Source organism: Arachis hypogaea, chromosome 11, assembly GCF_003086295.3.
Source record: "Arachis hypogaea cultivar Tifrunner chromosome 11, arahy.Tifrunner.gnm2.J5K5, whole genome shotgun sequence".
NCBI lineage: Eukaryota > Viridiplantae > Streptophyta > Magnoliopsida > Fabales > Fabaceae > Arachis > Arachis hypogaea.
Window position 1 is genome coordinate 147,006,473 of NC_092046.1, and position 23,286 is coordinate 147,029,758.

The window sequence follows — 23,286 nt, forward strand, 5'->3', positions numbered from 1 at the left end:
TATAAGAACTAACAAAATAATTAAACCGCTTATTTAAGTTGGTTTATTGTATATTACTAACATCAATTAATGTAAAAAGCCAAAACAAACAAACTCTCTAGGTTACTGTTTTTCTATATTAAAAATTTGAATTTCGTTTTGTGTATGTAACAACCATTATTAGTGATAAATTCTTATATGGAGTTTTAATTCATAACAAATTAGTCGTGTCTACCATGTTGGGGGTACAACAACAACAACAAAGTCTTATCCCACTAGTTAGAGTCGACTACATGGATCAAATGACGTCATTGAGCTTCATCATTATCATGTCTACTGAGACACTGTTTACATGTAAATCTCGTTTGACCATCTCATGAATAGTTTTCCTCTATCTTTCACCCGTTATCCATCTTCTATCTTATCTACTTATACTATATACCTGAGTACGTAGCCGATTCCAAATTTAAATAAAGGATGAGAGTTGTGTTAGGCTTTCAACAACCAATAAAAAAAATTAGTCGAATCTTCGTTACATGGATCACAGATATGTTAGGAGATAGTGTAGTAAAAAAAAAAAAAGTCAAAACTCGAAAGGGAAGGTTTCTATTACTTTGCATTATCATCACGTGGTGCAACGTTATTCACATATTCTATTCTATCCAATTGAATTCATCAAAATGGTGATGCACATCACGTGATGCGCGTGTTGTTATATACCATTGAGTAAAGCAAAAGCATAATAATACTGTCACCAACCTACCAATTCATTTCCTTCCCCTAACCTCTTAAATCTTCACTGTTTATTATTATTTCTAGGGGATATCATTGTTAATATAATAATTTCATTACACTTATTATTATTTATTTATTTATTTAAATCAAATCGTAATATTATTATATAAAAAAAAGTTTGCACAAATCTTATTTTCTCGGTTTCAGCCTTTTTTATTTTGGCTTCTGGTTCTGACTCACTTTCAGTATTTTGATCCAGAAAAGAAAGTAGATATTATTTTAGTAAGATCACCTTTTTGGGCCTCAGGCCCAATAATATAAAACTGAATTAGCCCATTAGAAATATTAACCAAGTAGCCCAAATTTTCCTACTCTTTTTTGGATTAGGAAATAGCAAATAGCCTGAAAAGGCTCCACCCACAAACAAAAAAGAAGATTGACCCAAAAAAAAAAAAAGAAGAAAGAAGAAATTATTCTATTCAACAAGATAAATTTTATCTAATTTATACTATAGTTCTAATTTTTTTTATCTCTTAAAAAAAATAAAACTTAACAACAATTAAAAAAAGCTGCTGGCTACTAAATAATAATGGTAATCCTCTTTTAGGTGTGTGTGCCTTTCTCCTACAAAACATTTCACAGAGCTAATTTCAGCAGAGATAAAATGCAAGTTCCAAATGTAATGAATGCAATCAATACATAGAGTGTTGCAGTGTAATTAATAAGCAATGAATCTCTGTCAATCTAACCGTACTTATCCAAAAGATTCCGTTTCAATTACACAGAAACCATGTGAGTTGCAACATATACAATTATATATTGGTTTAATTATTCTATTAGTCCTGTAGTTTCGTGAAATTTTTAACTAAGTCTCTATACTTTTTTTTTTTAATTGGGTCTCTGTATTAACCCTTTTTTTCAATTAAGTCCCTCTTAGTAATAATTGACTTAATTTTATAGAGACCCAACTAAAAAAAAATTAGTATAAAGACCTAATAAAAGGAAAAAAAGGTATAGAGACCCAATTAAAAAAAAAATGGTACAAAAACTCAATTAAAAAAAAAGTATAAAAACCTAATTAAAAATTTCGCAAAACTATAAAGACCAATAGAATAATTAAACTTTATATATTCTACCAATTTACCTTTTTATTGAGATATATGCCTCTCTTTGCACTTGCTAGAACTTACTAGTTACTAGTATGTTTTTAAAAAATAATATTTGAAAAATAAAAAAAATAATACAAACAGTCCAAATTTATTTTATTTAATATTTATTAATTATTACTAAAATTAATAAATATTAAATAAAATAAATTTAAATTATTTTGACTGATTTTTTATTGTCTCTTTAGTATTTCGAATGTATAAAATAGATGCATACATGTGTGGTGGTGGTCCTTCTTACTCTCACCCTTTAAGGTGAGACATCACTGTCTCATATGGTTAGACCCCATGTGATTTGCCATGACCCTTGATCCTCATTCCATTAGGGCCTCACACCCTAAATATGTTGCATTTGGACACAATTGCAAATACAATTCAATGTCTCCTTTAAGTGTTTCTAGGGGGTGAGCACGGGTAACAGGTATCCAATGACTCGTTCAAATCCGAACCGAAATAATTAAATTAGTTATGGAATCAATGGGTAATCGGTCCAATTCGAATTAAACCGATGACCTTTGTTGACAATTGATTCGGGTATCAATTTTGGGGGTGAAGAATCCGAACCAATTCGCGAACCCGATCATATATTAATTAAATAAAAAAGTTAAAAATATATAGCTTTTCTATTAGACAATGATTATTCACTATTAATATGTTTGGATTTTAATGAGTTTAATTTTTAATGTATTTAGTGTTTAACATGTTTGGATTATTTCTATTGATGTTACATATTTATTGTACTTGTTGAATTTTTAAGATAAATTTAGTTTTTTTATGAATTTCAAAGTCAACGGATGCCCAATTACCCGAACCGAACCAATCCGTTCTTAATTGGTTTGGTTTGGTTCGGGTACATGTACAAAAATCGCAAATCCGAACCAATTATATTTTGACCGATTCAGTTCTAATTTTACCATAAACCTGAATCAAACCGATCCGTGCTCACCCCTAAGTGTTTCTCCTCCTAGTTTTTGGTTTTGTCATTTTTTTAATAAACAAAATAAAACCAATTTTAAAGGTGTAAATTTATGTCTTTAAATAATTTTTTAAATAATAAATTAAAATTTTATTATTTATATTAATATTATAATATACAATTAATTATTTGTGTAAACAAATTATATTGAAAATATATAAAAATTAAATTCTTAAAAGAATTAGATAATTTGAAATCTTGTTTGAGGTTTTGTGATGCCATGCATGACTTCGATATTAATATAGGTACATGATATAAGTTGTTGTTGTTTTATGCAACAGAAAACTAATTAGAAAAAAAAATTGAGAATCAAACTTTAGGATAAGTTTGCATGGAGATTAATGGGATAAGATTATACGGCACAATGGCATATGCGGCTTCAAATAAACATATTGAAGCGTTTATGATAAAAAAAAATTATGTACATTAAAAATAAATCATTAAATTAATTATTATGTATTTTTGTATAAATATATATTATTTAATTTATTTTAAATATATATTTTATATTTTAATATATATATTATATGTTAATAATTGATTTGGTAATTAATTTTTAATATATAAAGTAGTATTATTATTTTTAATATAACGAGGAATTATGATTACTTCCCTAATGCATATGTGAGGCCACATGCCATCGTGTATATAATTCGTTGAAGTGTTTTTTGTTTTGTTCTTTTTTTGGCCTTTTTCTAAAGAAAAGAATTACATTTTGAGAAAATATTTGTTAGGGTAGGTGGATGAAGATATCTGTCTGCTAAGGGATTTTTAAAAACATTAAAAAATGCAAACGTGTATGGTTGTTAAAATCGTGATATGAAGTCAGCAACCTTATTATATAGTTAATTAATACATACACAATCACATGGTTTAATTAATCATTAATTACTTTTGAGAACAAGGGAGAAAAAAACAGAGATAGTAATAACAATAATAATAATTTAAAAAAAAATAAATAGATCTCTATTTTTGAAATTCGAAAATAAATAATTTTTTAATTAATTGAAAAAATAAAAGTTAGATAAAGATAAATAAATCTTTTATTTAGATATCTTGCATTTAAAAAAATAAAAATTATTTTTATATTTTTAATTAATTTTTTATTATTTATCTTTGAATTAAAAAATTATGAATATATTTATCATTTTTATATAATTTACATGCATAATTAATCATATAATATTGTTAAATAAACAAAAAAATTAACTATATTATTCATTAATTCAAAACTCATAAACGTTTCATTTTATTTCAAACATGGTCAATTCATTATAAATCAAGAACTTTAGCTGAATTTGTTTTTTTTTTTTATTTTTTTTGTGACTAAATAGAAAAGAAAAAAAAAGAGACAAAATCAAATTAATTGGCTAGAATCATATTTAAATCTATTAGATGTTGAAACTCACTCCATGATTGGCTCCAATTCGAGTGAATGTCCGCGACAGAAGCAGCTGCTTTAGCCATACAATCTACAACACTATTTACAGTCCTCTGAATTAAAAGAATAGAGGCTCTCCAATTCCAATTCATAACCTCCTGTATATGCTTTGCCAAATTCCATTTCGGAATATCCTTACCAAGCATTCTTTGGTTTACCAAGAAAAGAGCTTCTAAACAGTCTGTTTCACAAATAACCTCACGAAATCCACTCTCCCAAGCAAGAAGTAAACCTCTCTAAATTGCATACAATTCAGCAAAAAGAACACTGCACACTTTGACTTTCCCAGTGCAACCTTTCAACCAACATCCATCAGGATTGCAAATGATACAACCAAAACCAGCATAGCCAGAAGGAGCAAACCAACTAGCATCACAATTCAATTTAACAGAATGAACTAGAGGTGAAACCCAATGCAAACAAAGTGAAGGAGGAGACAGAGATTGATGCATAGCAAAAATAGTGTGAAACTCCCTTAACTACGAATCAAACTCACCACTTTACTAGCACTCCATGAATCATCTATATTAAATAAGTCATGATTCCTGCTTCTCCAAATCCACCAGATGGTCGAAAAGAAAAGAAAAACATCTCCACTCCTTGCACCTCTGTAGAGCCAATCATGTAAATTCGAGTTATCTGAATACAGGCCTAAAAGGTTTCAGACCTCCTTGGCACTAGGGCACTCCCGAAGACAATGAAGAATGGATTCAGAACCATTCTGACACCGATGACAGGTGCTAGATAAAGCTAAACCACGACCCAAACGAAACTCTGCAGTAGGAATAGCATTATGAAGACTGAGCCAAATCAAGAACTTGTACTTCTCATGAATATGCAGTCGCCATACCCACAACCAATTATCATGCTCATTCCAGTCAAACTTTCTTTTGGCTAGCCAACTGTACCCACTCCTAGCTGAGTAGAGTCTAGAAGATGCCACACCCCACAACCAACCCGAACTCTCTCCAGCATTCAAATCTGGATTATAAGCATTCAAACGCTGTTTGACATCTTCTGGAATGATAGATAAAATATCATGGAGATTCCATTGATCATCTTTCCAAACGTCTCTAATAATTAAATCAGAGTCAGATATATGTACAAAAGGGACATCTTGAGCAATTGGGCCCTCAATACTCCAATTGTCAAACCAAAAAGATTAATCAAGTGATCCAACGCACCAAGAGAATGCATCCTTAAGAGCACCAAAAGCTTTTGAGATACTCTTTCAAACATGAGAAGCATTGCAAGGGATAGGGCCATCTAAAACTCTCCCACTTTTCAGATACTTCGTCCTCAATAGAGCAACCCAAGGCTTGTCTTGACAATGAAAAAGTTGCCACACCAATTTACCAAGTAAAGATATATTAACACACGCAGGATCTCTAACACCCAGGCCACCAAATTTTTTTGGAGTGATCACGGTCCTCCAATTAATAAGAGAAAGACCTCTATTATCAACTTGACCCTTCCAAAGGAACTGTCTCATCATAAAAGATAATTTATCGCAAACCCAATTTGGAAAAAAAGATACCTGCATATGATAGACAGGAATGGATGCTGCAACAGAATTGATCAGACAAAGTCTCCCTGCTTTATTTAGAAGCCTTCCTTTCCAATTAGCTAATCTTCCCCTCACCTTTTCAATCATCGAATGAAAAGAAGCCCTACTGGTACGGGAATGATTAAGGTTAACTCTAAGATATCTTCCTAAGTCCAAAACAAAATGTATTGAAGAAACACTAGTAAAAATATCTCTTCTATGAGCAGTCACATTTTTAGAACAAAAAATTTTAGACTTTTCAAGATTCACTTTCATGGCAGATGCCTTGCAAAAAATGTTTGTGTAGTAGGTGTGTAGATATATAATATTTTTTTGAATTTTTTTTCAAATGCAACAGAAATTAGACCTACGTCAACGAATTATAATTCAAATAGTTACCTAAAAATTTTGGATTTGTATCTCACTCTTAATTTAAAAAAAAAAAAATTTAGACCTATGCTAGTAGTAAACTGCTTATTCATCTTAAAATTCAATATAAAATAAGAGTCTTCATCCTATTGTACTTTCTTTCAAAATACACACGTTTTCTATATGCTATGTTACACTATAATTATCAAATTTCCATTTTTCAAGGTCTTTTGCCTTGCAACTTGTTCGAAAATGAGGGTTGCCAACATTGACTTTTTAGTGTTTAAGACGTTGACCTCTGAAAGCTGTTAACTTTGCAAACTGATCCTCCGACATACATTAATTAACAGAAATTCTCATATCATAATCTTATCCTTTGTAAACGTTTTTATTTTTTTCAGTTATTTTTAACACGCTATCTATTTACTAAATATGTTATTTTTTTTTTTACCAAAGATATGAGACTCGAACTCGCAACCTCTTAATTGAGTATGGAGAGACTATGCCATTTGAACTATTACTCAAAAAAAAAAATATGTTATTCAACATTCAATAAATCATCATATTTTATCATTTAATTATAAAACAATGTCACAATAATAAATTAGCCAAATCAGATCAACTATTTTGTTTAAACATAACACTAAATAATAAAATATTCATGTAATTTATTGCAATTTTTTTCATGGACAAATAAATAGTCATGTGCCAAAGATTTGGAAGAAGATAGAAAAAGAGAAGTGCCTGTGTATGTGGTATGAGGAATCTGGAATTTGCTTTCAGATCGGGGTACACAAATGATTGGTAATGAAATTTTTTTTTTTTTTTTTTTTTATAACGTATAACTTTTTTATTATTTAACATATTTTTTTGCTTTTTTTTTTTGTTTTAGTTAAAAAATGTATGATATAATAAAAAATTATACTTTATAAAAAATTAAAAAAAAATTTTTTGAGAGTATCGATTCTCTGAATTAACCAAACAAAACCTTTCAATAAAGCGGTAGCAAACTTGGCGAAATTTCCAGGAACTTACTACTATTAATGTTTCTTCATGATTCATGAATATTGAATATTTACTTCTGTGGCCCTGCCACCACTTTATTCTTATTCTTATTATTATGAGCGGCCGAAAAAGAAAAAAGAGATAAAGTTGAAGGAATTTGGATCCTCTAAATTTTAAATTTGTACTTTAGAAGATAAGGTGTGATCTTTTATTTTTGAATGATTTTTTTTATATTTATTTTTAGTTTCACCTATAAAATAAATAGTAAGAGATCACATTTTACTCTCTAAAGTGAAATTCAAATTTTAGAGAATCTAAATTTAAGTTAGAGATAACGTATTTAAACTGCGGAGGGAGACAATTTAGTTGCGCTGGCCATAAGAATTGGTTAAATTTTTTTACATTTTCTTATATTTAATATTTTAAAAGTTTCACATCTTTTGTAAAAGAATTTCAAAGACGGCTAATCTTTAACCATATTTCAATATTTAAATATCAGCAATGAATAAAATTTTTTAATTTTATTCTCTTAATTATTTTTTATATAAATAACTGAATTAGTGGTTATTTTTAATTTATCCACATAACTGAAATTTAAATATATATGTTATATATGTTATTTTTAAAATAAAAAATTATTTAAAAATTTAAAAATTAAAAAATAATAAAAAAAGTTTAATTAATATGTGTTCCTAAAACACATAATAAATTTATTATTAGTGAAAAATTTTAAATATTTTTATTTAATAAATATAAAATAAATATATTAAAAATTTAAATTTTTTATATTTTTAATAATTTTTTTTTTATTTTATAGCGCATTCTTAAAACACATGATAGATAAACCCATAAAAAATGAGTTAAATTTCCTATTATTTTTTGTAGGGTTTAATCTAAGAACACATGATAAAATTATTATTAATAAAAATTTAAATATATTTATTTAATAAATATAGAATAAATGTATTAAAAATTTAAATTTTTTATATTTTTAATAAAAAATTTTAATTTATAAACTTAATATAAAAGCACAAGTTAGCTAAACCTTTTTTAAAAGATAAATGTATCACACACATTGTTTAATTAGTTTTGGAATTAATTGTTAAATTAGTTTCTTAAAGATAAGATATTCTTTAAATTTATCTTTAAAAGATTTTTTTAATTAAATTAGTCCTTCAACGATTAAGAATTAATCATATCTGTCTTTCAAGTACTCCACTCATAATTTTCGTTAACGATTGATAATGTAAAATATTAATCGATAACATACATGACATATAACATGTTCAATTAGACGTTAATTAAATATGTTACGAAAATCTAACAATTTGTCACTAGATCATATTAGAAATAGAAGTTTTATAATTAGAGAAATAATTAAATTAATAAATTTTTACTATCTAATTAGACATATTAAGTATCATATATGTTATCAATTAACATTTTACAACATTAATTTAAAAAAATTATTAATAGAATAATTAGAAGACAAATATAATTAATTCACAATCTTTAAAAGATAAATTTAATTAAAAAAATATTTTTTAAAAATAAATTTAAAAAATATTTTATCTTTTAAAAACTAATTTCACTATTAATTCAATTTTAACCACAAAGATTAAGGGAGGAGAGAATTCGTTAGTCTTTAACCCTGTTTTAGAAGATGTCATTATTGGGAATTAGCATAAACTCTAGGATTTCGATACGCTATCATTATTATAGACGACTTACGATGTACATATTAATGAAAGATAAGATATTTTTACATGATGTTTTCACAAATTTCTAATTGAGCAGAGATGATGATTCAAGAGAGAAGATAAGTAAGTATAATTTTTTGCTCTCAACCATCCTAAGTGGCATCTCATTTAATTGAACACACCCCTATTTTTTCTATTTTTTTTAATATAATAAAATCTCAGTTAATTAATTTTTTTATTTAAAATTAAATAAAAATAAAATCAGATATTATTTTTATTTAGACTTTAAAATTTAATAGATACCATACTCAAATATAAATAATAACTTAAATTTTGTTTTTCAACATATTAAAATGGTCTTCGTAGCTCTTTTTTCATAAAAAAATTAGGGATACATAAGTTGAAGAAAGTCAAAGAAATAAATCTTTTCAATCACTTTTATGAATATAAATATGCTTTTATACAATAATATATATTTTTAATAATTTAATATAGATAATCTGAATTAATAAAATTATTTATTCTAATATGAAGTGTGGAACCTACATTTATAAATATATGTATTATTATATAAATAAAAATAACTAACTGAGTAAAGCTAAAAATTAATTTAATATATATTAAAAATACATAAAATGATATATAAATATATAAGGGTATGTCTAAAATAAATACAACAATTTTGTGTTTATTGAATGTATCTTATTGTTATAAACTATTGAATTTTATTAAATATAAATCAAAGGTTACTACTATAAAAAAGAATGTTAATAGACTATAATAAATATAGAACACACTAGACATCACTAGTACATAAATAAATAAATATTTTTTAATATACAATACTTTAAATAAAAAATATAATTTTTATTTTCAAATAATAAATATAAAATATATAAATACAAAAAAAATAAATTTTTTTATTTATTAAAATTAACAATTATTATGCAATAAAAATTTTATAATATTAAAAAATTATATTAAAATAATATTTTTAACTACAACAAAAAATATAAAATAATTATATTATATTTTATATTATTTCATAAATAATTTAGATTGTTATATTAAAATTTTAGTAAATAATTAATTTGTTAAAAATATTATTATATAATATAAATTTTTATTAAAATATTTATAAAAATATAATTTATTTAAAATATTTATTGACGTAATTAGTTAATAAATTTTTATTTCTGTTTTTTTTTGTCGAAAATATTTCAATAAAAATTTATATTATATAATAATATTTTTATTAACTAATTACGTTAATAAATATATTTAAAATAATTTCCTGCAACATTTTCATTTCTATTTTTTTTGTCGAAAGCTACACTCTTAAAATATTTATTGACGTAATTTATTATTAAATATATATAATAATATTTACACCTTATTGGAAAGCTACACTTTTAAATAAATTACATTTTTATATATATTTCAATAAAAATTTATATTATATAATAATATTGTTAAAAAAATAATTTTTAATAAAATTTTAATATAACAATCTAAATTATTTATTAAGTAATATAAAATAAATTTAATTATTTTATATTTTAATATTACAGTTAAAAATTTTATTTTAATATAATTTTTTAATATTACAAATTTTTTATTGCATGATAATTGTTGATCTTAAAAAATAAAAAATTTATATTTTTTGTATTTATATATTTTATATTTATTATTTGAAAAAAAAATTATATTTTTTATTTAAAATATTGTATATCAAAAAGATATTTATTTATTTATATAGTAGTAATGTCTAATGTGTTTTATATTTATTATAATCTATTAATATTTTTTTTATTATAGCTTTTGATTTATATTTAATAAAATCTAACTGTTTATAACAATAAGGTATATTTAATAAGCACAAAGTTATTGTACTTAGTGTTTGTTTGGGCGTTATTATTTTGATAAAAGAATATATTTTTTAATGAAAAAATATCTTTTTTTTATTTTTTAACGTGTTTGGTAAATTTCTAATAATAAAAGTAAAAGTACTAGAAAAATAAAAAAAAAAAACATCTTTTTGAGAAGCTGTAATTTACATTTTTTTTAAGATATTTTTTCCTTAAAAAAAAGATATTTTTCATATAATAAATAAACAAAAAATACTTTTATATTGTTATACCCAAACATAATTGATAGATAAAAAGATCTTTTTACATAAAATACCCAAACATAAAATTACTTTTACTTTTCCATAAGATCTTTTAAAAAAAGATAACTCGAAAAAAAAAATATTTTCTTAGAAGTTTACCCAAATAAGCCCTTAGTGCTTGTTTGGGCACCATTATTTTGATAAAAAATATATTTTTTTATTTTTTAACGTGTTTGGCAAATTTTCGAGTAGTAAAAGTAAAAGTACTAGAAAAATCAGAAAAACATCTTTTTTGAGAAGTTATAATTTACATTTTTTTTAAAAGATCTTTTTTTCTTAAAAAAAGATGTTTTTCATGTAATAAATAAACAAAAAAGTATTTTTATATTATTATATCCAAACATAATTGATAAATAAAAAGATCTTTTTACATGAGATATCTAAATATAAAATTACCTTTACTTTTTCCTAAGATCTTTTTAAAAAAAAAGATAACTTAAAAAAAAGATATTTTTTTGTACCTAAAAAAATACCTAATATATAATAATTAATTTGTAATATACATATAATGTTTTTTTGTACTTATTTTCGCTTTGTGTTTTGAAAAAGAAGAGTAGTTTGTACTTTGTAACAAGAAAATGATTATTTGAGAGTAAATAGTAACTAAATGCGCATTCAGAGTCAGGTCTAAAATATCGCGATATATTCAGAATACAGTGTTTGCTTTCACAATTCTCCGAAACGATCTGAGAGAGAGAGAGAGAGAGAGAGAGAGAGATCATCAAGGTTACTTCCCACGGAAGGTTCTCACTGCAATTTTTAATAAAGCAAGCAAAACCAAGTTCTCTACTTCCCTCAAGGAAGAACAACATATACAAGAAGCAAAACAAAGAGAAAAAGAAAAACATTGTAGTGATTCAGAAGAAATTATCATCAAATAGAGTCTGGGTTTGGGTTTGGGTTTGGATTTGGGTTGGGGTTTCGTGACAACCTCCTTGTTCTGTTTCGCTGCTTAACCGAGATTCTGGAAAATCGATTGCTCCACGTAATCATATCCCTAACAATCCAAGATTTTCGCTCTCTTTTACTTGGCCCTATTTTCCGTCCTAATATAACTGTTTCCATCTCCTCCTCCTTTTTATATATATCGTTTTGCTCATATGCGTTGTCTTCTCTGGTTGGATTCTCGCGAATCCTTTGCTGCCTCTATTCACTTCCACATCTTGTGTGTTTCTCCACCTTCCTTCCGATTTTGCGGCCACTGAACGACGCCGATTTCCCTGAGGTTTTCATCCTTCGGGCTTTTCTCTTTCTCTGGTGGACTTTGGGCTTGCTCTTAACTAGGGTTTTTTTGGGGATCCAAGGTTGAAGTTCGTGTCTTTCTGTGAAAATCTCTGCCGGGTATGTGCAAAGTTGAACTCTTGTTGCACCGGGCTTGCCGTTATATTGATTGATTTCTGTGATTTTGTCGTGAAAAGCTTATTCTTTTATTGTTGATTTTTGCGGATAGTTGGACCCGTTTGAGAATTCGTTGGATTTTGATTCTAGATATTTAAAAAAAAGAGAGTGCTATTTTTTTGTTCAGTACATAGCTTAAAACCTTGTGTGGTGTGAAAAAAAGAGAAGGAAGCAGACTGAATTGTATGGTGGCGGTGTTCTTCAGCTATATCTGTGTTTGATTTCGACCCCACCTTATTAGGTCTTGATTGGTTCCCCTCTGTTTGTGATTGAGACGTAAGTGGTGGGGACTTTGCTGGGGCGGATAAGAGATGAGCTCCAGTGTCACTGGAAGCTTGGTCCGGGAGGGCCAGCTGCTGGTTCATATTGCCGAGAATGGACATTCATTTGAGTTGGATTGTGATGAAAACACGCTTGTTGAGGCAGTTATGAGGTCCATTGAATCTGTTACTGGGATTAATTTCAATGATCAGCTTGTGCTTTGTATGGATATGAAACTTGAATCACAGCGGCCGCTGTCTGCATACAAGCTTCCATCTGATGACAGAGAAGTATTCATATTCAATAAAGCAAGGCTTCAAAGCAATTCGCCGCCTCCACAGCCAGAGCAAGTTGATATTCCCAGTAATTTCGAGCCACCATCACCGTCCTCGTCGCATGATCCGCACCCTCTTGATGATGCTTTGGATCCTGCTTTGAAGGCCTTGCCATCTTATGAGCGGCAATTCAGGTTCCATTATCATCGGGGCCATGCTATTTATAGTAATACCATAATGAAATATGAGCATTGTGAGAGGCTTTTGAGGGAACAGATGGTTCAAGAAAGAGCAGTGGAGGTTGCAAGGGGCAATTTAGAGCAGTACTATAGGATGATTAACCAAAACTATGGGGACTTTATGAAGCGTTACCTGCAGCAACACAGGATACATTCTGATCTTCTGTCTAATTTTGGGAGGGATGTTGAGAGACTTAGATCTGTTAAACTTCACCCTGCTTTACAAACTGCTAATCGCAAGTGTTTACTGGATTTGGTGAAGGAAGAAAATTTGCGGAAGTCGGTGGAGAATTGCACCAGTTCCCACAAGCAGTTTGAGAACAAGGTTTCACAATTTAAGCAGACTTTTGGTGCAGTGAAGCGCCAGGTTGAGGAGTTGTTGTCTAACAGGGAATTCTTATCCATGAAGACCCTAGAACAAGATATAAAAGAACATCTGAGATATATAAATGAACAAAAGAGTATCATGCAATCTCTGAGGTTAGTATTCTCTTATTCTTCAGCTTTATTTGAAATGTTTAGGCACTGTTTAATGTTTATTACTCAGGAAGCATCTAGATCTAAAGTTAATGCTATATCCTTATCCTGCTTTGTAATTTTGCCTCATTTCATGAGTTTGAAAAATATCATTATCAAATAATGTGTAAGTGGGCCTGATGTTAAATAGTTATTGTGCCATTCCTGCAAAGCTTCGAACTATTCTTGAAGCTTGTTTGGTTGAGACTGTTTTTTATATTTAGGGATATAGGTATAACTACTTAATAGTTAGCTGAGGTTAAATACTTCCAAATTGTGCTATATCCCTTTACTTGTCCTGATTGCTGCAATTCAATTATACCTGTTATTCCAAATTTTTATGCCCCGAGTCGGTCCAACTTATGAATTTTATTTTATGGGGATTTCTGCAGCAAAGATGTGAACACTGTAAAGAAACTGGTCGATGATTGCCTATCCTCCCAATTGTCGTCATCACTTCGTCCTCATGATGCAGTGTCAGCCTTGGGTCCTATGTATGATGTCCATGACAAAAATCACTTGCCTAAGATGGAGGCTTGTGATCGTGCTATTACTAAGCTATTAAACATCTGCAAGAAAAATAAGAATGATATGAACGACTTTGTGCACAGATACATGCAAAGCATAACATATGTTTCTTATCTCATCAAAGATCAGAAGCTACAATTCCCTGTATTCAAAGAGGCAATGGGTCGTCAGGAGGGTTTATTTGTGGATTTAAAGTTGTTCCATGGTATAGGTCCTGCATACAGAGCTTGCCTTGCAGAAATAGTGAGACGAAAAGCTTCCATGAAGCTGTACATGGGCATGGCTGGACAACTGGCTGAAAGACTTGCTAGTAAGCGGGAGGCTGAGGTCAGGAGACGAGAGGAATTTCTGAGAATACATAGTTTATGCATCCCTAGAGATGTATTGTCGGCTATGGGATTGTTTGACACTCCTAACCAGTGTGATGTCCATATAGCTCCATTTGATGTTGGTTTGCTTAATATTGACATATCAGATGTAGATAGGTATGCTCCTGAGCATCTAGCAGGAGTAATGTCCAAGATGGAGAAGCAGGGGAGCTTCAAAAGTTCATCTGCTCTGAGTGGTTCTAGCTCTCACTCGGCTGAGACTGTAGAAATTACCTCCGAGTCAATTGACAGATATGATTCTGAGGACCTTCTTGATGGCAGTGAGCTGGTTGAAATTGCTGGAACTAGCAAAATGGAAGTTGAGAATGCAAAACTCAAAGCTGAGCTTGCTTCAAGAATTGCTTTGATATGTTCACTGTGCCCTGAGATTGAGTACGAGTCACTGGATGATGAAAGGATGGATCATATATTGAAGAATGCTACAGAGAAGACAGCGGAAGCCTTGCATCTGAAAGATGAATATGTTAAACATGTTCAATCCATGCTTAAGATGAAGCAGATGCAGTGTGATTCATATGAGAAACGTATTCAAGAATTGGAGCAGAAATTGTCCAATCAGTATGTGCAGGGGCAGAAGATTTCCAGCCTACATGATGCTACTGACTTCCCCCTTATGTCTGGGAAGACAGACAATTGCAAATCGCAATATGTGAGCAGTGAAGCCCACATGCCTTGCGTATCTACTTCAGAGCCCATGGATGAGGTATCATGCATCTCGAGTTCCTTGGATGCAAAACTTGGTCTATTTGCAGAACACACTGATAAAGCTTTAGATGGAGTGGATGAAAACATGTTGGATTCCTCTGGAGTGCAGAACCCACAGTTGGATTCTTCTATGATGGAGCCTCACCGTGAAGAAGTGCAAAGTGGTGATAAAGATAAAAGGAAAAGATTGTTGGACAATTAGGCATGTCACTAACTAATAGTTCAACTGCTGAGAGCATGCCTGTGCAGCATGATATTGGACCTTGTAGCTTAGCAGATTGTGCAGTATTGGGTTCCAAAATAAACAATGACAAGTTGTTGGAACTACAAAGTGCACTTGCAGAAAAAACAAATCAATTGAATGAGGCTGAAAACAAGCTTACAGCTGTTGTAGATGAGGTTGCTAGTCTCAAGAGTGAGCTGGAAGCCAAGTTAATACTACTTGATGAATCTCAGGTAAATTCGAGTGAAATTTGATAAAGATACCTATGATTTTAAGGTTGTATTTAATTTTCTGAGAAGTAGCTGCTTAAGTTTTCTAAACTAATAGTTAGCGTGTGTGTTTAGTTTGAAATAGCAAGCCATCTCTATCCATCTCCCATTGCCCCGACCATGAAAGATATTTTCTTGTTAGTTTTTGTTGACTAGAACATTGTTTCCCATGAACACATTTTGAAAACCATCTTGATCAAAGCCAATCAAAGAATCTTTAATTCTTGTATATTTGAGTAGTTATGCATGAAGTGGACAAACAAGATCTTTGTGTGAATGGCGTTGTTTGGTACATGTAGTCGACCCCACCTAGGGGGAAAAGACTGTCTTGTTGTTTATTATGTTTTGAGCAGTTAGGGGATACTTGTTGAATGGATATGCTTGATTAAGAACTTGGCATATAAACTAAAACTATTGTAGGATTAGAAGTAATCTAGGATGAACTTTACAGGCATGCTTCAGCAGTTTACAATTTTCATTGTCATGTATCTACATTATTGTGCATGCTTTTTTAATAATTTTGTTTTCCTCTTTCTACAGATGAATTGTGCTCACCTAGAGAATTGTTTGCATGAGGCAAGAGAGGAAGCTCAAACACAAAAAAGTTCTGCTGACAGGAGGGCCTCAGAATATAGTTTACTGCGTGCATCTCTCATTAAAATGCGCAGCCTTTTTGAAAGGCTCAAGACCTGTGTTTATTCTCCTGGTGCTGTGGCTGGTTTTGCAGATTCGCTGCGTATTTTGGCACAATCTTTGGCCAAGTAATTTACTTACTCATAACTACTTGCATTTACACGTTAGTACTTAAGATATTAATTTTAGTTCCTCGAACATCACTTGAAGTTTTGATTTCATAAGGTCATGTTTAATTTTTCTTTTAGCAGCTGACTGATTAGTTAATTACGTTTGTAATTTATAAAATTATTTGAACATTTGCACTTTTTGTATTGTCATCTTTTTGGGTGGAGAGGTGTGCGAAGCCAGAGGTAAATGATGCCTAAATTTCTCTTGGCTGTTTGTCGTCGAAGAGAACAGATTTTAGGCTATTATGTTGGACTGTTGTGTTCTGAGGTGATATTCTCTATTCATAAATTGTGAAAAGAATCATTGAAACTCCTCTCTTTTCAGCTCTGCAAATGACAAAGATGATGATGATATTGCTGAGTTCCGAAACTGCATTCGTGTATTGGCTGATAAAGTTGGTTTCTTATCGAGGCACCGTGAAGAGCTACTTGAGAAGTACACAAGAATAGAAGCTGCTAATGACCAGCTCCGGAAAGAATTGGAGGAGAAAAAAGACCAGGTCAAAACCTATTACAACAAGCATCAGCTTGAGAAACAGGTAACTAATTGCCCTCATGTTTATGATGGTTCTAGGTTGTTTTTTATATTATTGTTATTAAGGTAGTGTTTGTTTCCAGAAATTGAAACTGAAATTGAGGGATCGAGACTCAGTATTGTGTTTGATGGCTGGAACTAAAATTTCAGTCCCGGGACACAATTTCAATCCCTTTAGTTTCTCCAGAAAGTGGGGACACAAGGGACTGAAATTTCTAGGAATGGATACTTAAATTTTAACATTTTCTTTAATAACTAAGGGGCATTTTAGTAAATATTTTTATTCCATCACCATATTTAATAGCTTGAATGGTTTTTGTAGTGACTGAGTTATATATTTGCTGGTGGTTTTGCTACACAGGCTAATAAAGAGAAGATTTCTTTTGGTTGTTTGGAAGTTCATGAGCTTGCTGCCTTTGTGCTCACTCCAGCTGGGCATTATGTGGCTATTACTAGGAACTGCTCTAATTACTACCTATCCACTGAATCTGTGGCCCTTTTTGTTGACCATCTCCCAAGCAGACCTAACTACATTGTTGGACAAATTGTGCATATTGAACGCCAAATTGTGAAGGCATCAGCGCATACTGTGACTCGGCCTGAGCGTCATGGTAGGTCTGATAAACTGACATCTGACACGGGGACTGACCGGTTATCCTTGAATTCAGGATCAACTCTCAATCCATATGGTCTCCCTGCTGGCTGTGAATATTTCATAGTGACCGTAGCAATGTTACCTGATACCACCATTCATTCATCTTCTCCTTCCTGATCCTGCATCATCCTGGCAGATTAGACGTGATGGAAGAATTTAATTGTACATACGAAAAACAACTTTCCAAAGATGAAATGCTCTTTCTGAGTATTGAACTGGTTAACCATTTGTATAGCTGATGAACCAGATCTGTTTCATCTCCCCTGTACATATTTTTACCTTTATGATTCTGTACAAATTGTGAATATTATTTAGCACCTGTTTATTTGGAACTTTGCTGTTTCTTTTTAAGCTCTCGCGCTCAATTGGTAGGCAGTATCTTCCAAATTCACCCAGTAGTTGCACGTATTGAACAATTCATTTAGATGTATCTTTAAGCAGTTGAACGAGTATTCTGAATAAGTTCTATGTCCTAATATAAATTATCATCTTAAATCACCTCAACAATTAGGTATAGTTATTGGGTTATACACGATACGTAGTTCACCAAAGTAATATGTTACCTAACTTTCGGTGGTATCATTTTAAAACAATTTAAAATAGAGAAAAAAGATTTTAGTAGGGGTGAGCACGCGTAGCGGGTACCCAATTACCCGTCTGAAATCCGAATCGAACCAATTAAATTGGTTCTGAAACTAACGAGTAATTGGGTCCAACCTGAACCAAACCGATGGTTTTTGTTAGTAATTGGTTCGGGTATTGGTTTTGGGAGTGCGGAATCCGAACCAACCTGCAAACTCGATCATATATTAATTAAATAACAAAAAATAAAAAAAAATATATGGCTTTTTCATTAGACAATGATTATACATTATTAATATATTTGGATTTTAATGAGTTTGGTTTTTAATGTATTTGGTGTTTAACATGTTTGGATTATTTCTATTGATGTTACATGTTTATTGTACTTGTTGAATTTTTAAGATAAAAATTTGGTTTTTTTATGAATTTCAAAGTTATCGGGTACCCAATTATTCGAACCGAACCAATCTGTTCTTAATCGGTTTGGATTAGTTCGGGTACATATACAAAAAAATACAAATCTGAACCAAACCAAACCAATTACATTTTGATCAGTTCGGTTTTAATTTCACCATAAACCCGAACCAAACTGACCCGTGCTCACCCCTAGATTTTAGGGTGGATAAATGTGTATTGTAATCATTCGAAATACTCGATATACACACAAAATATTGATAACGATTGACAAAAGTGGGCTTTGGTTCCGTTAAGATTAGTGCCTACGTGACTATGTAGCATGATACGGTGTGATGAAGAGAAACAAGAAGAAACAACCTTTCAATGGTGGCAAATGCTATTGTGGCATGGATGTTGTGCTGTTAAAGTCACGGACGGTGAAAAACTCAAATAGATGATTCTTACGGTGCCCGCATTATAAGATATATGTACACTAACCGTTGTGCTCCCACTGTTAATAGAAATCTTAACTGATGCTGATTCATTCTTCCCTCCTCCAATCTTGAGTACAGCAGAAATTAGAGGTGAGATGTGACTATTTTATTTGGGTTAATAAACTTAAAGATGAATGCAAAGAGAAGGTCATTTTTTTAGGGGCTTATTACACCAGTCACGATCTTGGTAAGACAATGCAAATATCAGGAAATGGAAGGACAGGATGATTTCAATGCAAAAGTGATGCTGAAAGGATGAATTCGAAAATTAATAACCTGATATTGATAATTGGTTTGTACATTGGTGTAGGGATGTTGGTTTTGATGAGCTTGTATAACTCTATTAAAGTGAACAATAATACGAGAGGGGTTGAGAGAATGAGAGAGCGAGAGCGTGTGAGGTGGGGAAACACAGGGAGGGGAACAAACACACAGGGTAAACATGGTAAAGATCCTAGGGTTTGGAACACAGAAGACTATCAACGATTGGAGCTTGATTTTTTCTCCATTTTTGTCGACAATTTACCGGGGGATATATCGAAAAGAGAACTCTTTAATACGTTCAAATGGACAGGTAGGATCATCGACATATATCTGTCGCGAAAGAATAAAAATAGCCAGATATATCTGTTTGCTTTTGTACGGTACACTACAAAGGGAGGGGCTTTGAAGGTTGTTGCAGAAATGAACGGTATAGTATTGAGGGGTAAAAGAATGTTTGTCGGCGAAGCCAAACATAGAAGAGGAGCTGTGATGCAAAATACGAAGGGTACAGGAGTGAAGGTGATCACCAGGTACGATACTGGTGGAGGCCAGCCACATATTAAGAATGTGAGAGCAGCTAAAGTGAAAGAGGGGAGGAAGCTGTCAGATGCACCTGTCAAAGATCCAAATAGCAATGGATGGACTAAGAAGCTAGAAGTACCAATAGCAAGTGAGAATGTTGTCTGGCTACAGAGAAGTATTGTCGGCGGTACGCAATCGGCAATTGACTTTCGGTGGCTGCAGAAAAAGATCCATACGGACTGGCCATGTGTGACACAGGTAAGAGAGTTGGGGGCATATAAAGCAGTGATTACGTTCGATACGGTGCTTAGTACTGAAGAAGCTTACACCTTTAGAATGAACGATTTATTAAAATTGTTTCATATAGTATGGAGATGGGATGAGACTGAGAAAAGTGAGTTTAGGAGAGTTTGGTTGGAGTGTTATGGAGTCCCATTGCATGTATGGTTGAATGACACTTTTCGCAGAATAAGGGAGTAATGGGGCGAAGTGGTGGAGTGCGATAAACTAACGGGATCGTGTAATTCATTCAGTGTGGGTAAATTTCTAATTGATACGTGTGTTTTCAATATGATTAACGAATGGATTCACGTTACAATAGGGACAAGTATGTTCGACATTCTTGTAAGAGAAGTGGGTGGAGAGGTATATCGGGAGGAATGTTTTCGAAAGAGTAAAGAAGAGATGGAAGGTAGGCACATGATAAATATAGAAGAGTCGCAGCATGGAAGTTCTAGTTGCATATTGAGTCATGGAGCTGAACGGAAGGTGATAGATTGGGATCAGGTGGCGGTGTTGATGACGGTAGAACATAGAAACGAAGAACAAGATAAGGACAGAATGGTAATTTCAAGCCTCGATTTGAACGAATGGAATAAAAAAAATTTTAATTGGTCTGACGGAAATGGCAATTATGCGGCATTAATGGGCAAAGCAGATTCTCAGGGATTATCTGAAATAAATAAAGATATTGACTCAGAAGAAACAGTTTCTAATAATTATGAAGAAGGATTGGTTTATCAAGTACATGATGGAACAAGGCATGGTAATGGGCTGGGAATTACAAGGCCCAACAAGATTATCATGAATCAGGCGTGTTGGGTGAGGGGCAATGCATGCTAGTGTAGACCTTCCGTTGGGCTCCCGAACCGGGTTGGGTCTGACCCGGTTCCATCTTTGACCCGCCAGGATCACATGCTCCTGAACCAGGCTGCATTGGAGACGGCGCTTCCAAGGGTTGGTCACGAACACCACGGGACGCGCCATGAGGGGAAGCTGGGTTCTGGACACGCTGGGGCGGAGGTAACGGGTACGTCCGGCGAGCCAACTCGGCAAGGAAAGAGGCAAGGAACCGCTGATCTAGAGCATGAATGCTTGAACGAGGCAGGGTGTGAGGCGCGAATCCGGGTAGAGGAGGACAGTGGACAGCGCTGCGAGACGGCTGAGGGTACACCGGAGGCAGCTGCTGACGGACTTCAAGAAGGATTGACCACCGAGAGTGAACAAGAGCTGTTGAGGAAGGAGACGAACTTGAGAACTGAACCGAGACATCATCAACAAACTTCAGCTAACTTGGACGCTTCGGAGAGGATGCGAATTGCAGGAGCTAGGGGCCAGGGTAAGGTTGTTGGTATGACCAACAACTGCAATAAACCAGAAACAGACAGGCAGCTTCGAAGCAAGTCCGGCTTGGGACTGGAAGAGGAGGAGATTGTGCTGGATGGATTCACTCAGAATGGCAACAGACAAGAGGAAGAAAAGGAGAATAGTGCAGAATCAGGGTCAGAGATGGGAGACTGCTTGAATGACGGTACGAAGCCAGATCGTGAGGAACAGAGGCCGAGTTGGGAAGAGGAGATGGCTGAGAACAAAGAGGCTTGAAAACTGGCTGTAAAGTCAGGAGCTCAGTGCAGCGATGAAGAGGACATCATGGCTATTTTACAAGAGCAGAATGAAGCGATTACTATAAAGCGGCGGCAGGCTAAGCAAAAAGAAAAAGTCCGAAGAAGCCGGCCAAAAAACCGTAAACAGGTGTGTAATAGGCTGATTAAATGATTTTTAGTTCTTGGAATATACGGGAGTTAGGAGGTGCTGCAAAAGTTAGTATGCTAAAGACTTTCAAAAATAAGTTTAGGTTGGATATGTTGGGCCTGATAGAAACAAAAAAGGAATTAATAACTAAAATTGATGTTATGCGTATTTGGGGAAGTGACAGAACATGTTGGGAGTCTGTAAGTTCTATTGGGACTTCTGGAGGGTTATTACTAATGTGGGATGAAGCGGCTTTTAAACTGTATAACTGCTATAAAGGGGATAGATGGATCTGTGTAGAAGGAGTTGTGGTAAAAGATAATTTTCATTGTGCTATTTGCTTAGTGTATGGTTCGTATGAGAGAGCTGAGAAGATCTCCATGTGGGAAGAATTGAGTTATATTGCAGGATTGTGTCAGGTGCCGTCTGTTTCTTGGAGGATTTTAATGAAATTTTGCATTTGGAGGAAGGAAAGGAGCGACTACATTATCAGCGTCTGCGACAGAGTTTAGGACATGGATAAATGATATGGAGTTGGTTGACTTGGCACTGAATGACCGAAAGTATACATGGTTTAGAGGACAGTCGTGCAGTCAGGTGTGGTGTGCTTGGATATCGGCGTTTGGAGAGACTTGGGTTGTCCCTAGTAGCTTGAAAGAGCATTATGAGAGTTGGAGATCCGTGCCGATGAGAAAAGAGAGGCGTAAGTATTGGCTACTAGGATTCTTCTCAGTTATATGGATTATTTGGTTATGCCGAAATGATGCCATATTTCACAGCAAGATAACAGGTATTAGCGACTGTGTGGAGCAATCATTTTCATATACTACGGAATGGTATTGTAAATAACTCATGTTGTTGATGGCTATGTCGAAAATGACATAGGAATTTTTATGCATTTATTGTTATTGTCTTAGTAATAATTTGCTCCACTTGTGTGTTGAACTCTTACTTTCCAAAAAAAAAAAAAAAAAAAACTCTATTAAAGTGATGTATTATAATTGAAGTTATATAACTCGATTTATCCTTACACCTGGACTAAGCTTCACCTCTCATCCCTCGATTTCACAAGCCACTGCAATTGAGAATAAGAGATAGAGTTCTTTCAAAAATT

At 32.2% G+C, this 23,286-nt stretch overlaps 1 protein-coding gene across 1 annotated transcript; it reads left to right on the forward strand.

The window, feature by feature from the left end:
* The first annotated feature begins 11,669 nt into the window (after positions 1 to 11,669).
* On the forward strand, positions 11,670 to 18,234 carry LOC112723462 (autophagy-related protein 11). The gene is given in 6 exon segments (XM_025774850.3): positions 11,670 to 13,740; positions 14,169 to 15,564; positions 15,567 to 15,854; positions 16,431 to 16,651; positions 17,019 to 17,232; positions 17,590 to 18,234. Coding segments are annotated over 6 exon segments (3,474 nt in total). The 5' UTR covers positions 11,670 to 12,796; the 3' UTR covers positions 18,001 to 18,234.
* Positions 18,235 to 23,286: the final 5,052 nt, after the last annotated feature.